We start from the raw sequence: 13,008 nt of genomic DNA, 5'->3' as shown, positions 1-13,008 counted from the left end.
CCTCCCTCACTGAGTCTCGGGTATACAGTGAGGAGGGCAGGGAAAAGTGGTGAGTATGTACCTGGGAGTGTGGACCTGCCTGCAGCTGTGCCTTATAGAGCTGGAAACACGGGTGGTGATGTCTTCTCATCATGGAACCCATTGTGTCTTGCTAAGGTTTTTTTTAAACATTGAACTAAATACTTCAGAGGGAAACATGGTCACTTTGGTTTCTCCATGAGAGTTCATCATGTTGCCCATTGCTGTAACATTCATACAATGAATTTAATGCAAAAAAATGGATCAAATCTGGACATTTTAATAAACTCTTGGAGTTTGGAGAAGTAATGTTACAAGTTCATTAAAGTAGCACCATTTCTGTAAGCTGCCAGGAGGTGGTACTATATCCTAGTCTGTTGTTACATTTATCCTAAAAGGATGTATTTTACATGGAGGTGTTTTGGTTGGTTTGTCTGCTTCGGTGTGGTTTCATTTGGGGGAAGTGCTCCTTCCCAGAGAGCTACGTCTCCAGCACTTTCTTGTTTTTTAAAGACAGTCTCACTAAGTTGTCCAGGCTAGGCTCAAACTTGGAATCCACTTGCCTCAGCCGTCCTGGAGTGCTGGGATTATAGTCAAACACCACTATGCCCAGCTATATTTTATGTCTTAATGTGAAATTTAATACCTAGTCAAAATAGCTATATGAAAATGGCATTTTGTACTTCCCTGACTTGGCTTTTCAACAACAGTTCTCTAAAAGAGTATAGAGGAAGTGCTTACCAGTTTTCTACTCCTAATATGGTATGTCTGTGTGCTATTCTTTCTTTCTTTCTTTTTTTTTTTGGTACCAGGAATTGAGCTCAGGGTTTTGTGCTTGCCAGGCAGGTGCTATGCTATAGAACTATATCACCAGCCCCTGTGCTCTACTTTGATACCTTATGTTTATTTTACTGAAACAACTCTTACACTATGTGGGTAGATTTGTTTTAATATTGGGATTTTTAAAACATAGGTATAGTGGTTTTTGAGGACAGAGTCAAAGGAAATTACTATTTTGTTGTAATAATAGGTGTATTATAAACACTAGATACATGTTTTTCTTTTAAATAGCTCACTTGTGGATGAACTAAAAGAGAGTATATTTCCAGTTCTTCGTATTCTGCTGCAGCACATCTGTGCCAAGGTACCATTTGCTTTAGTCATGATAATGATAATATGCCAGTGTGTAACATATATGAGGAAAAATGTGTATTTGTTATTGGCAATGTGTCTGTAATTACTGAAAAGCTCTAACCTAAATGTTCTTTTAAACAAAGTATTCTTTTAAAATGTAAACTTTGTTTTGGAAAATATTAAACGGAAGCAGGGAGAATTGTGTGCTGAATCACCACTGTGTACTCATCTCCCATTTTCCATTTTGATCAGTTTTGTTTCATTTCTACTCCTTCCTCACATGTGTGCACATTGATTGTCTTTTAAAGTAGATTCCATTATATCCTTTCATTCATAATATTTTAGTATGTATCTAAAGAATAAGAAACCTAACTCCAAAATATTAACACAGCTAAATAATAAATAATTCAGCTAATGTTCAAATTTTCATGAATATCTTCTAAATGCGTATAACTGTTTGATGATTCTTTATTTGAACTCTGTAGATCCTAAAGAGCCATAAACTCTGAAGCTGTATGTTAAATTTGTATGTGTAATTTTCTGCAGAGGGTTTATAGTTCAGCTTTCAAAGAGGTCTGAAGCCTAGAATTTCTTAGTCACTTAAAGATTAAACTGGTTATGCTCACTAGTCTTCAATTTACATCACAAAAGTTGTCCTACATATACTTCCAGGCTAAAAACTTCTGTACTTCATGTTTCAGGTGACAGATAGAGCAGAATATCGGACCTCTGCAGCTCAGTCCCTTGTCCACCTGCTCAGTAAACTTCCTTGTGGGGAATATGCTACATTCATCTCATGGCTTTACAAATACTCACGAAGTTCCAAGGTGGGTGTTGATCTGCATGAAATCCCTTGTCCTGGCTCCATCAGAGGACAGGCAGATCTGAAGCAAAAGAGTTTCTTTGGTTCTTGCTCCTGTCTCATGGTGATTTTTACTATTTGCTTTGCCAGATTGCCCACCGGGTTTTTACTCTCGATGTTGTCTTAGCTCTCTTAGAGCTTCCTGAAAGAGAGGTGGATGACACTCTCTCCTTGGAGCACCAAAAGTTCCTAAGGCACAAATTCTTGGTGCAGGAGATTATGTTTGATCGTTGTTTGGATAAGGCACCTACTGTGCGCAGCAAAGCACTGTCAAGCTTTGCACGTTGTCTGGAGCTGTCTGTTCACAGCACATCAGAGAGTATATTGGAGCTGCTCATTAACAGTAAGTAGGAGATGCTGAGGGTATATTTAGTAATAGAAGACAGTGCAGTACTCGCCTGGCACGTGCAGGCCCTGGCTTTGATCCCCAACACACCAAAAACGAGACATATACTGTAAGGGATCATTCTTTGTTTCTTTGCTGTGGCAGAAATAATGAATATGATATGATGGTGATGATGATGAGTTTTTGCACTATTGGGGCTGAATGAAGGGCCTGTGCTCTAAGCTACATTCCCACCCTTGTTATTTTGTTCATTTTGAGCCATATACTTGTTCAGTCACTATTTTGCCAAGCCTGGGCTCAAATTTGTGACAGGCTTGTACTACTACAGCCAGCTTTTAGTGTGATTAGCTTTTATATTTGTAAATCATTTTCAGTATCTATTATTGTCTAATGACTCTTTTTGTAGTGATAAGGATCAAATCCAGGGCCTTGTACATACCAAGCATGTGCTCTGCCACTGAGCTACACCTCTAATTTTTTGTTGTTGTTTTAAGGCAGGGCTTCACTCTGTAGGCTGGGTTAGCCTCCAGCTCGTGATCCTTCTAGCTCAGACTCCTGAGTGCTGGTATATACCTCTAATTTTGAGTGACTTTTAAATAGGGTCCCCTAATACATTTGAAAGGCCTTTTTAAGGAGTGTTACATATTCAGATGTTAGAGGGGATGTTGTCTGCCTTTGCAACTGCTTTGCATTATTGGGCATTGGCTGTGTTAGGCCTGATGTCGCCTTTGAGTGTGTATCAAGGACAATGTTATCTGTTGTTGGAATTTGGAATCTGCGTGCTTTGCCATTAGGCCTATCTTGATTTGAATGCTTCTGTGGATATTTACGCATTATTTATGATTCTTTTTCCCTCCTATCTACCTGCTTATTTTCAGGTCCTACAGTTTCAGAAATAGGGATTCATCCTGGTACTTTATCAAGAGCTTCATCAGGTAATAGATAAGTATATTTTCATATATTGCAAAATTGTCTTTTAAAGCCTTGCAGAATGTTTGAAATATTTTTCTCCCTGCGTATTTACCTGTGTTAATGTCGTACTTCTGTTCTTCATGAAAGAAATTGAAATTCAACTCAATAATAATGAATTGATAACATGCTGTACCTATATATACCATTAAAAGTATAACAGATTTTTACCTTTTTTTTAGCATTTTCCTCTCAGAAGCAAACACTTAACCCTTCTGAACCAGCAAAGGAGATCAATACAGACAGCAGTGGTCATATAGTTGGGTCTAGAGGTATGTCAGATTTTATCACTATCAGACAAGCAATGCCACTGGATTCCAGAGATTGTAATTAAAGTCTAAAAACTTTGAATTTTATTTTCTGACAAATTCACCACCTTGGTGGGTATGATGATGCATACCTGTAATCCCAGCACACAGGATGCTGCGGCAGGAGGATTGCTGTGAGGTCAGTATTAAACTGAGCTATATCATGAGTTCAAGGCAAGTGTGAGCTACAAGAGCTTATCTCAAAAGAAAACAAAAAAATTCAGCCTTAATTGAAATATTTTTCCTTAAAAGTGATTTCTGTTATATCTTTAATTGATATCCTTGTACTGTATTTCAAGACAATATGATAAATATCCCATTTGTCATGTTCTAAACCCCCGTGTACCTGTAACACTAAAGAAAATATTAATGAATATTTTATTTTCTTTTTAAAGTTAATTGTTATGAATTTTTGGGACTGCTAAGAAAAGAACCAGTTACTAAGAAAAGTTTAGGAGAGATTAAATTTGTGTGTGGGGAAAAGTCACCACAAAACATGGTAAAAAGATAAACTGTGCCGTATCTTGTTCCTATTTTTTGTTCCTGGTCATTTTGCCATCTTGTCAGTTTTCCTCAAACCATCCTGGAATCCACTTAACAAGTTACTTTGCCATGAATATTCTTGCAAGTTTTAATATGGACTTGTGTTTTCATTGCTTTTGACCATATACCTGAAAGTGGAACTGCTCAGTCATGTAGCAAGTGTTGGATATCACCAGACTTGTCAGTAGTAGCCATACCATTGTGCAAAGCCATTAGCCGCGTATGACAATTCGTGTGTCTCTGTATCCTTACCAGCACTTTTCATGTCTACCCTACTAGGTGTGATGTTTTGATATATCTCACCATGGTTTTGGATTTATATTTCCCTAAAGCCTAATGGTGTGAGATTTTCACATTTATTAGAATCTGTACCTATCAATATCTATCTAACTCTCATACTTTTTTTTTACGAAATATCTACCCAACTCCTTTGCTTGTTTTTTTAAGTAGATTTTTAAAAAATTTTGAAGTCTAAATCATCTTGTTCTTTTTCACTTGTTCTTTTTGGTGTCACAACTAAAAAGCCACTACCTAATCAGAGGTCAGAAAGATGTATACCTATGTTTTCATCTAAGAGTTTCATAGTTTTCACTGTCACTTGTGATCAATTCTAAGTTAATTTTTATATACGGTATGAGGCAAGAGTTCACCTTCACCCTTTGCTTGTAAACATCCCGTTGACACAGAACCGTCTGTTTGAAAGACTATTGCTTTACCTTGAATATTCCTGGTCTCAACAAGAATCATTCGACCATAGATGTATAAACTTATCTCTGTACTCTGAATAGTTATTCCATCGATCTAATGTCTTGTTTGTGTCCTACTACCGCCCTATGTTGATTTCTGTTGTAATAGAAAAAAACTAAGTTTTTCCTTATGAGTTCTTTTTTAGTTGGAATGAATTCCTATAAAAAAAAACAAACCTACAGATTAACAAGAAAAAAAGTTTATTAATACATGCAGTGCACATCATGAGAGAAACCTGAACGCAAAGTAACTCAGAGCTGTGGATTAAACCACATTTCTCCAGTGTCTTCAACAAAGAAGAGTTAAATTGTAGAAACTATGACTGGAAAAAGTCGAGTTTGGGGTAAGGGCAGTTTTAGGCTTTCAGGGGCAGGAAACTGGAATGTAAATGTGTGGGAGGAAACTGCTGGAGTAAAATTTATTTGCAGATTCCTCTAGCACTTCTCTGCGCTAGTAAGGATCTGGTGCTGTCTCTGATAGAGGAGAGTTTATTCCCTGCCTCTGGGCAGAAAAACTTGAGGCTGGAGAGAGCTTTTCCTCTGTTTAGGGCTGCTTAATTGCCTTGAGCCCAAACAAATGCTTTTTATTTCAAAGAGGCATATTTTGGGGTGACATTCTGTTTTCCTTCAATAAGTTTTGAAGTCAAGAACTATGGGTTCTGTATATTCTTTTTCAGAATTCATTAGCTTTTCTGGGTCCCTTTTATTTCCATGTGAAACTTTAGCTGTCAATTTCTGCAGAAAAAAAAAAAGCAAGACAAGCATCTTGCAGTTTGATAGGGATTGACTTGTAGATCAGTTTGGGAGAGTATTGCCATCTTAATATGGTAAGTCCTCTAATCCATGACCATCTCATGTCTGTATATTTGCTTAGGTCTTTAATTGGTTTCAGTGACATTTTCTTTTTTTTAATTAGTACATGTTTACATGTACCCTGTTTCCTGTTATCTATCTTTTATTTTGCTGTTTAATCGTTTATACTTTAGGTTTCTCTCTTTTTGTTGTTTTTGAGACGGTCTCAAAACATGTAATTCAGGCTAGCCTTGACCTCACTGTGTAACCCAGCCTGGCCCGAACCTGTGGTAATCCTGCTTCAACCTTCTGAGTGCTGGCATGTGAGTTTCTCCTGGAAGAGAAACCATGTGATATTTAAGCTGTGTGTGTGTGGTTTTTTTTTCATGTGAACAAGTCTTGATCTTTCATCGGAAATGTTTTATTCTTTTTGATCCTATTATAAATAAAATTTCTCTCAATTTCATTTTAAATTGCTTAGTTTTTACAAATAATTTTTGTTGATCTTGTATTTTGCAAAACTGCTAAGTTTTGGTACTAGCTGCAATAGTTTTTAATTACTTCTACGTTTCTGTGTAGAAAGTCAAGTCAACAATGAATAGAAATAGTTTTCTTTTTCACTTTCCAATCTGGATGCCTTTTATTTCTTTTTCTTACCTTTTTATCTTCACTAGACACTAGTATAATGTTGAGTAGAGGTGGGAAGTATAGACATCTTAGTTTGTTTTGGTACTGAGGGAAAGCTTTTGGTCATCACCATTAAGTCTGATACTAGCTGTGTAGTTTTTCAGGGTAACCTTTATCAGTATGAGGAAGTTTCCTTTTATTTCAATTTTGTTGAATGTTTTCACCATGAAAGGGGATTGTATTTTGCATATGCCTTTTCTGCATCTCTTGAGATGGTTGTATTTTTGTCTTTCATTCTGTTGCTATGGTATTTTCAGTGACTGATTTTCACAGGCAAATTCAACATTTCATTACAGGGATACATTCTAAGCATGGTGTATAACCAACCCTCTTTGTATCATGCTTGATTTGATTTGCTGGTATTTCCTTGAGAATGTTGGTGTATATATTCATAAGGGGTATTGGTCGGGTTTTTTTTTTTTTTCTTGAGATGTCTTTCATTTTGCTATCATGGTAATACTGACCCAGTATTATGAGAGGAAAAGTGTATTCTCTTCTAATTTTTGGAAAAGTCTGTGAAGAGTTGGTGTTCATTTTTGGTAGTATTCTCCTGTAAAAACCTCTGTCTTTGGCTTTTGTGTATATGATAGGTTTTTTGATTACCAGCTGCTTTTGGAGCCAGCTTTGCACTTTGTGTCTTTCTAGAAATTTGTCTTTTTCATGTAGTTTACATAATTCTTTGGCATACAATTGGCTTTAGTATTTACTTTATAATCCTTTTTGTTTATGTAAAGTTGATAGTAATGTCTCCTCTTTCATTCCTGGTTTTAACAATTTGCTTTTTATTTTCTTGGTCAATCTAGCTAAACATTTGTTAATTTCCGTCTTTTCAAAGAGCCTACTTTGGTTTCATTGTTTTTCTCTGTTCCTTTCCATTTGCTTATTTTTCAAGGTAATTTCTTATATATCAGCAGTTCCCAAAGGGTGGTTTGGAGTCCCTGAACTATTATCCTCCTTCCAGGGCCCTTGATGTTACTACTGTGTTCATAATAACATCAAGACCTCATTTCCTTCCCACACCCTGATCTCACAAGTGTAAAATGGAGTTTTACTGGGGTCTCATGGCATGTGAAATTGAACAGAGAGATGTGGATCCAGCTGTATTTTACTAGGCCTGGCACTAAAGAGTTTACAAAAATGTAAAACAATACTACTCTTTTTGGTGTTTTTTGTTTTAGAAAATGTAGTATTTTTCATTTTGAGAAATTAATAAATAGTAATATGTCTTGCTATTTTAGAGTGAATTATTAAATGTTTCTTCAATTCTCATTTTAAATTTCTAATTCATAGTAAATATTATAATCGACATTTTAAAAGGTCTGGAGTCTTTGCTAATATGTGTATAAAGAGGCCTTCCAATGGACAGTTTAAGGCTGTGTTACATATTATCTGTCAAATCTTCCAAATAACCCTATGGATTAGATATTCCTATTTGTGGCTAAAAAAAAAAAAAAGAACTAAATAATTCATTCCAAATGTTAATAGTAAGTACCAGATTTAAAATGAAATTTTTAGTATTCCAAAACTAATACTTTTTATAGTAAATACCTAGGTATTCAGATTTTCTTTTTCAGCACCTTTTCATAGTCTGACTTCTTAGAATTTAAAAAAAGCTAATGAGTGAGTCTTTAGGAAGAGTGTGTTTTCTTGATATTGTGTGGAGAAATGTTAGCTGTCCTGTGGTCTTCCTCAGACTGTAGTGATTCTTTGGCATTCCTTCAACAGAAAGATGTGTCATGGCAATGCTGAGAAAGAGAACCCGGGACGAAAAGACCAACGTCAGGAAGTCTGCACTTCAGGTGGGAGCTTTTGTACACAGTCTTCCTTTGTCTTTAAGCACTAAAGACTTGGAAATATTTTTTTAAATCTCAAGTCCTTATTCATTTGGACCTTTTTAGATTTAACTTGCTTTTCATAGTTGACCCTAGTCCTGTCATATATACATTATACAAATGAACTGAAAAATTTTCTTTTTTTAAACTTTCCTGTTGGGATGCTGGCTTTTTAAGAATCATAAACTTACAAATGTAATTTGTTTTTGTTTAGATTCTTAATCTGGGGACCATAGATGAATTTCAGTAAGTTGATAGAATTGGTTGTAAATATTTGATTGCATGACATGTCAGATTTTCTCTGGAAAAGGCCTTAGCTTTCATCTGACTCCAAAATGTGAGGTGCTGCATAGAGGGGCATGGATCCATGGCACTCAGTATGTTAAGAACCACAGACTTGCAGTATTGGTCTTTGAGTCTTTCTGTATATATGCTGTCTAGTCACCACCTCCTGTTGTATGTATACCTTTAGGTGTTAGTGAGTATTTTGAAACACTGTGATATCTTGGGTATGGAGGAAGACCTGACAATTCTGCAGGACCACTGTCGGGATCCTGCTGTATCTGTCCGGAAGCAGGCTCTGCAATCTCTTACTGAACTTCTTATGGTGAGAAGCAAGGTGTTTTGTATCTATTGCATGATATTTTATGTCAAAAGTAATTCTGGGGCTAGGAATATAGCTCAGGGCTAGAGTGTGTCAATTAGTCAGCTTTCCATTGCTGGGACAAATACCTGAGAAAAACAACTTAAAGGAGATAAGGTTTATTTTGGTTCGTGGTTCCAGAGGTTTTAATACATGGTCAGCCAGTTGTTGCTTTTATGCTCATTATTTTCTGTTGCTTTTATGATGGAAAGGTGTAGCAGAGGAAAACTGCTTACCTCATGGCAGCCAAGAAAGAGAAGTAGAGGGACACAGGCTTGCACCTCTGTTGGTGGGCTTCCTCCTGCTTTTGTTTCATCTGCTTCCCAGTCTACTAGATGGTTCTGGCCACATTCAGGGTGGGTGTCCCACCTCAATTTGCTTTCTCACATGCCAAAATATTTGAAAACACCGTCACAAACACATCCACAAGTGTATTTTACTAATTTTCTAGGTGTTTATCAATCCACGCAAGTGGAACCATTGAAGTCAAGATGAACCATCACAGCATGCTTTGCATGCAAAGGCCCATGAGTTCAATCCCAGCACCAAAAAGAAAAAAAAGTAAATTCTGCATAATACTGCTAAATGTTAAGGTGATAATTAGAAACTACCACATCCACTGTAGTCCTGTACAGTGTAAGAGAAGAGGTGCCCTTCAATACATGTGATAGACCACACTTCCTAGTAAATGTAAGTAGGAACTAATGCTAAGCAGTCCTAATACCTGTTCTTGATTTCATCTTAAATTTTAAATAGAAAAAGAAATTTTAAAATGAGTGTGGTTAAGCTAAAGTCCCAGGTTAATTTTTGTATAAGATACATACTTGTGTATGAAGGTTAGTGCCAAACGAGACATTTCACTGTATATAACTTACATGTGCCAACTAAATAGCTGTTGAAGAATTTTAAGCATGTTTATTTCCCTATTTCATGATAGATGGCATTAAGCAATGCTTATTTTTACTTTCTGTCAGCATTCTAATTCTTTGGGATAAATATTATTTGTTCTTGATTTTGAATGATCAGAAATGTACCAATTTACATTTTTGTAAATGAAATGTGTTTAATATATGAGTTTGAGATTTCAGTATGCATAGATTTATGATAACCTAGAGGTTAACTTTGTTTTTGGGGATTTTAAGGGGGATTTTTTTTTTTCATTTTATGCTCTGTTTGCATTCATAGTTCGTAGGGGTTTTTTTGGTTAGTTTTTTTGGGGGGCCTTTGGTAGTGGTATGGTATTAGGGATTGCACCACAGTTTTAACATCTCTCTCAAAATGTTCCTAACTACCTCACTGACTGGTATGTACACATTTTTTGTGTTTAGACTTATGTTTAGACTTTTGATGTCATAATTTTCTAATTCTCAGGCCCAGCCCAGATGTCTGCCAATTCAAAAAGCCTGGCTGGCAGGGGTCATCCCTGTGGTGATGGACTGCGAGAGCACGGTGCAGGAGAAGGCACTGGAGTGCTTGGACCAGCTCTTGTTGCAGAACATTAAGCATCACAGTAAATTTCATGGAGGGGATGACAGCCAGGTGCTTGCTTGGGCTCTCCTTGCCCTCCTCACTACAGAAAGCCAGGAACTGAGGTGGGTCAACCATATGACTTGTTTCCTATAAAGGCCATATGGCTTCTTTATAATAAATTTTTCCATTATCTTGAAAAATCAACTTTCCACATTACTTAATATATGTAAACTCTCAGTCTTGGTCTCTTCTTCCTTTGACCTGCTTCGTGTATCTTAGCAATTTTGTGGTGACTGTTTTTGTGGCATTTTTTTATCACTTCCTTTGCTTCCCTCTGCTGCTTTCCAGGTTTAGGCTGGTATCCTAATGGGTAGCACAAAACACTGGTATATAAGACAAATCACCATTCCCTGTCCCCAGTACCAATTATTATGAAAGATAACTTCCTTGTTTGTGCAGGTTTCACTTTTGTAACATTTTATTGGGTTGATAGGCTTAATAACATTTATTTAATGTATACTACGAACAGTGAGCATTTGGGCTATCTCAGCCACTTTTTCTTACACTTTTGTTGTACAAGAGACATTTCTCTTATTTTTTACATATAGTTCTGAAGGAATTATAATACAACAGAATGAGTAATAGGTTTAATGTTATAAAATACCACTCGGGCCTTGGCAAATCACTTTACCCTGGGCCACAGTTTCCTCATTTGCAAGAGCAACCAGATGGATTATGTGCTGTCTTAAGAGCTCTTTGGTATTAAACTGGCTGAAAATGCATTCGCTCATTAAATTTTCTTAGAAGGTAAGTATTTAGCTAGAAACAGAATTGACTATTTTTTCACTTTTTCTGGGGACACCACATTATACACATTTAGCATATTAATGCTGAGTGGTAGGAGCCATTTTTCACAAAAAACTTGCTGTAGCTCATGAGAAACTGTTGGAAAGGTTTTATTTAAACTATTAAAGTGTACTATGTATAAAAAAGTAAGCAGGCCAAAAGGTTAATAAATACTACCCCCCAAAAATCCATGGACCAAGATGATCCACCTCAGTCAAAAGACAGAACATAGCTGAGCCCAGGAATTGTCCTCATACCATTCGTCAGCAGACTTCCTGTCCCTCACATATAAGTACTCCTGTGGTTTTAGCCTTCCATACTGCTTTCCTGTACTCCTCAACTATTTTTTGTTTAATTCTTTTATATAAATGAAATTTTGTGAAATGTGTGCTTTTGTGAGTCTTGGCTGATTTTACCAAGCATAATGTGAAATATGTTCAAGTTATGGTATATGCAGCTATAGCACATTCATTTTCATTGCTGTACATGCTCACAAACGTGCACATAGGTATGGCATGAATGAACTACTGTCCATTCTAGTGTGGATAGATAACTAGATTGCTTCCAGTTGTTGACTGTTTTATATATATGTGTGTGTGTACATATTCATGTATATAACATATGTGCACATCTGTTGGGTGTATGCCTAAGAGAATATTGTTCACTATGTTTTTATTCACCTGAATAGATACTACTAGATATTTACCTTAAGTGGTCCTGGCAGTTTGCCTTCTCACTAGCAGTATATGAAGTTCCAGTTGCTCCATATCTTGGCCAGTATTTTGTACTGTCTTTTTTTAGCCATTTTGGGAAATATGTAGTGTTATTTCTTGGTTGCTTTAATTTATACTCTGTACTGACTAGTGAGATTGATCCTTTTTTTTATATGTGGATTAGCATTCAGATATTCGCATTTGTAAATTATCTGTTCACTTCCCTTGTCCAGGGTTTTACTTTACCCTCTTGTTTTTTGTTTTTGGTACTGAGACTTAAGGCCTTGCACATTGCTAAACACAAGCTCTATCCACCCAATCCCTAAATGGTGTGGGATTTTTATTTGTTTTTATCTTTTTTTTTTTTTTTTTTTGGTTTTTCTCCGGTACCGAGAACTGTGTCAGTGGTTTTCTTTATGGTCAGTATATTTTAAGAAAACAATTTTTTAAAACTCAGGATCATGTAAATATCTGAATAATCTCCTAAAATTTGCTTTATTGTTTAGTTTTTCCTTTTCACTGTTAGACCATTAGCTTCTCTGCCATTGACTTTTGAGCACTATACTAGTTAGGGATCAAATTTGATGTTTTTCTACATTTAAGACCCAATTAATCTAGCAATACTAATTTAAAAGATCATCCTTTATTCACTGCTTTGCAGTGTCATCTGACAAATAAGGTGTTCACAATTCTAGTGCACAATTTTGTTTTTTTACTCTGTTTATACATTTGTTCCTCTTTGTGTCTGTATCACAAATTTAATTAATGCAGCTTTTTAGGCCCTCCTAGCCTTCAGAGTAATTCTGCCCAATTTCTCAGTGTTATTTTTCTTTATTCTTGCCTGCCTTTCTTTTCCTTTCTTTTTTCTTTCCTTTTTTTTTTGCTTTCCTTTCCTTTTCTTTTTGTTTCCTCTCTTTCTCTCCTCCTCTTCTTTCCATTTCCCTCTCCCTCTTCCTGTCTGTCTCTGTCCCTCCATCTTTCTCTCCCTCCCTCCTCCCCTCCCTCCTTTTTTTTTTTTTTTTTTTTTTTTTTTTTTTTTGGTTTTTCTCCGGTACCGGGAACCGAACTCACGACCTTGCGCTTGCCAGGCAGGCGCTTT

At 36.2% G+C, this 13,008-nt stretch overlaps 1 protein-coding gene across 1 annotated transcript in view; it reads left to right on the top strand.

Annotated features, from left to right (window-relative positions):
* The window catches only part of Ncapd3 (non-SMC condensin II complex, subunit D3), a 67,640-nt gene that overhangs the window by 10,437 nt on the left and 44,195 nt on the right, over positions 1-13,008 (top strand). Inside the window, exons 9-16 of the mRNA XM_005378590.2 lie at positions 1,090-1,162; positions 1,854-1,979; positions 2,105-2,357; positions 3,239-3,295; positions 3,512-3,601; positions 8,131-8,204; positions 8,710-8,844; positions 10,252-10,472. Coding sequence (XP_005378647.1) covers positions 1,090-1,162; positions 1,854-1,979; positions 2,105-2,357; positions 3,239-3,295; positions 3,512-3,601; positions 8,131-8,204; positions 8,710-8,844; positions 10,252-10,472 — 1,029 coding nt within the window. The remainder of the gene's footprint in view (positions 1-1,089; positions 1,163-1,853; positions 1,980-2,104; positions 2,358-3,238; positions 3,296-3,511; positions 3,602-8,130; positions 8,205-8,709; positions 8,845-10,251; positions 10,473-13,008) is intronic.

Source organism: Chinchilla lanigera, unplaced genomic scaffold (genome assembly GCF_000276665.1).
Source record: "Chinchilla lanigera isolate Chin_1 unplaced genomic scaffold, ChiLan1.0 scaffold00011, whole genome shotgun sequence".
In the NCBI taxonomy this organism is placed as follows: Eukaryota; Metazoa; Chordata; class Mammalia; order Rodentia; family Chinchillidae; genus Chinchilla; species Chinchilla lanigera.
This window is presented reverse-complemented; position numbering and strand designations above follow the sequence as displayed.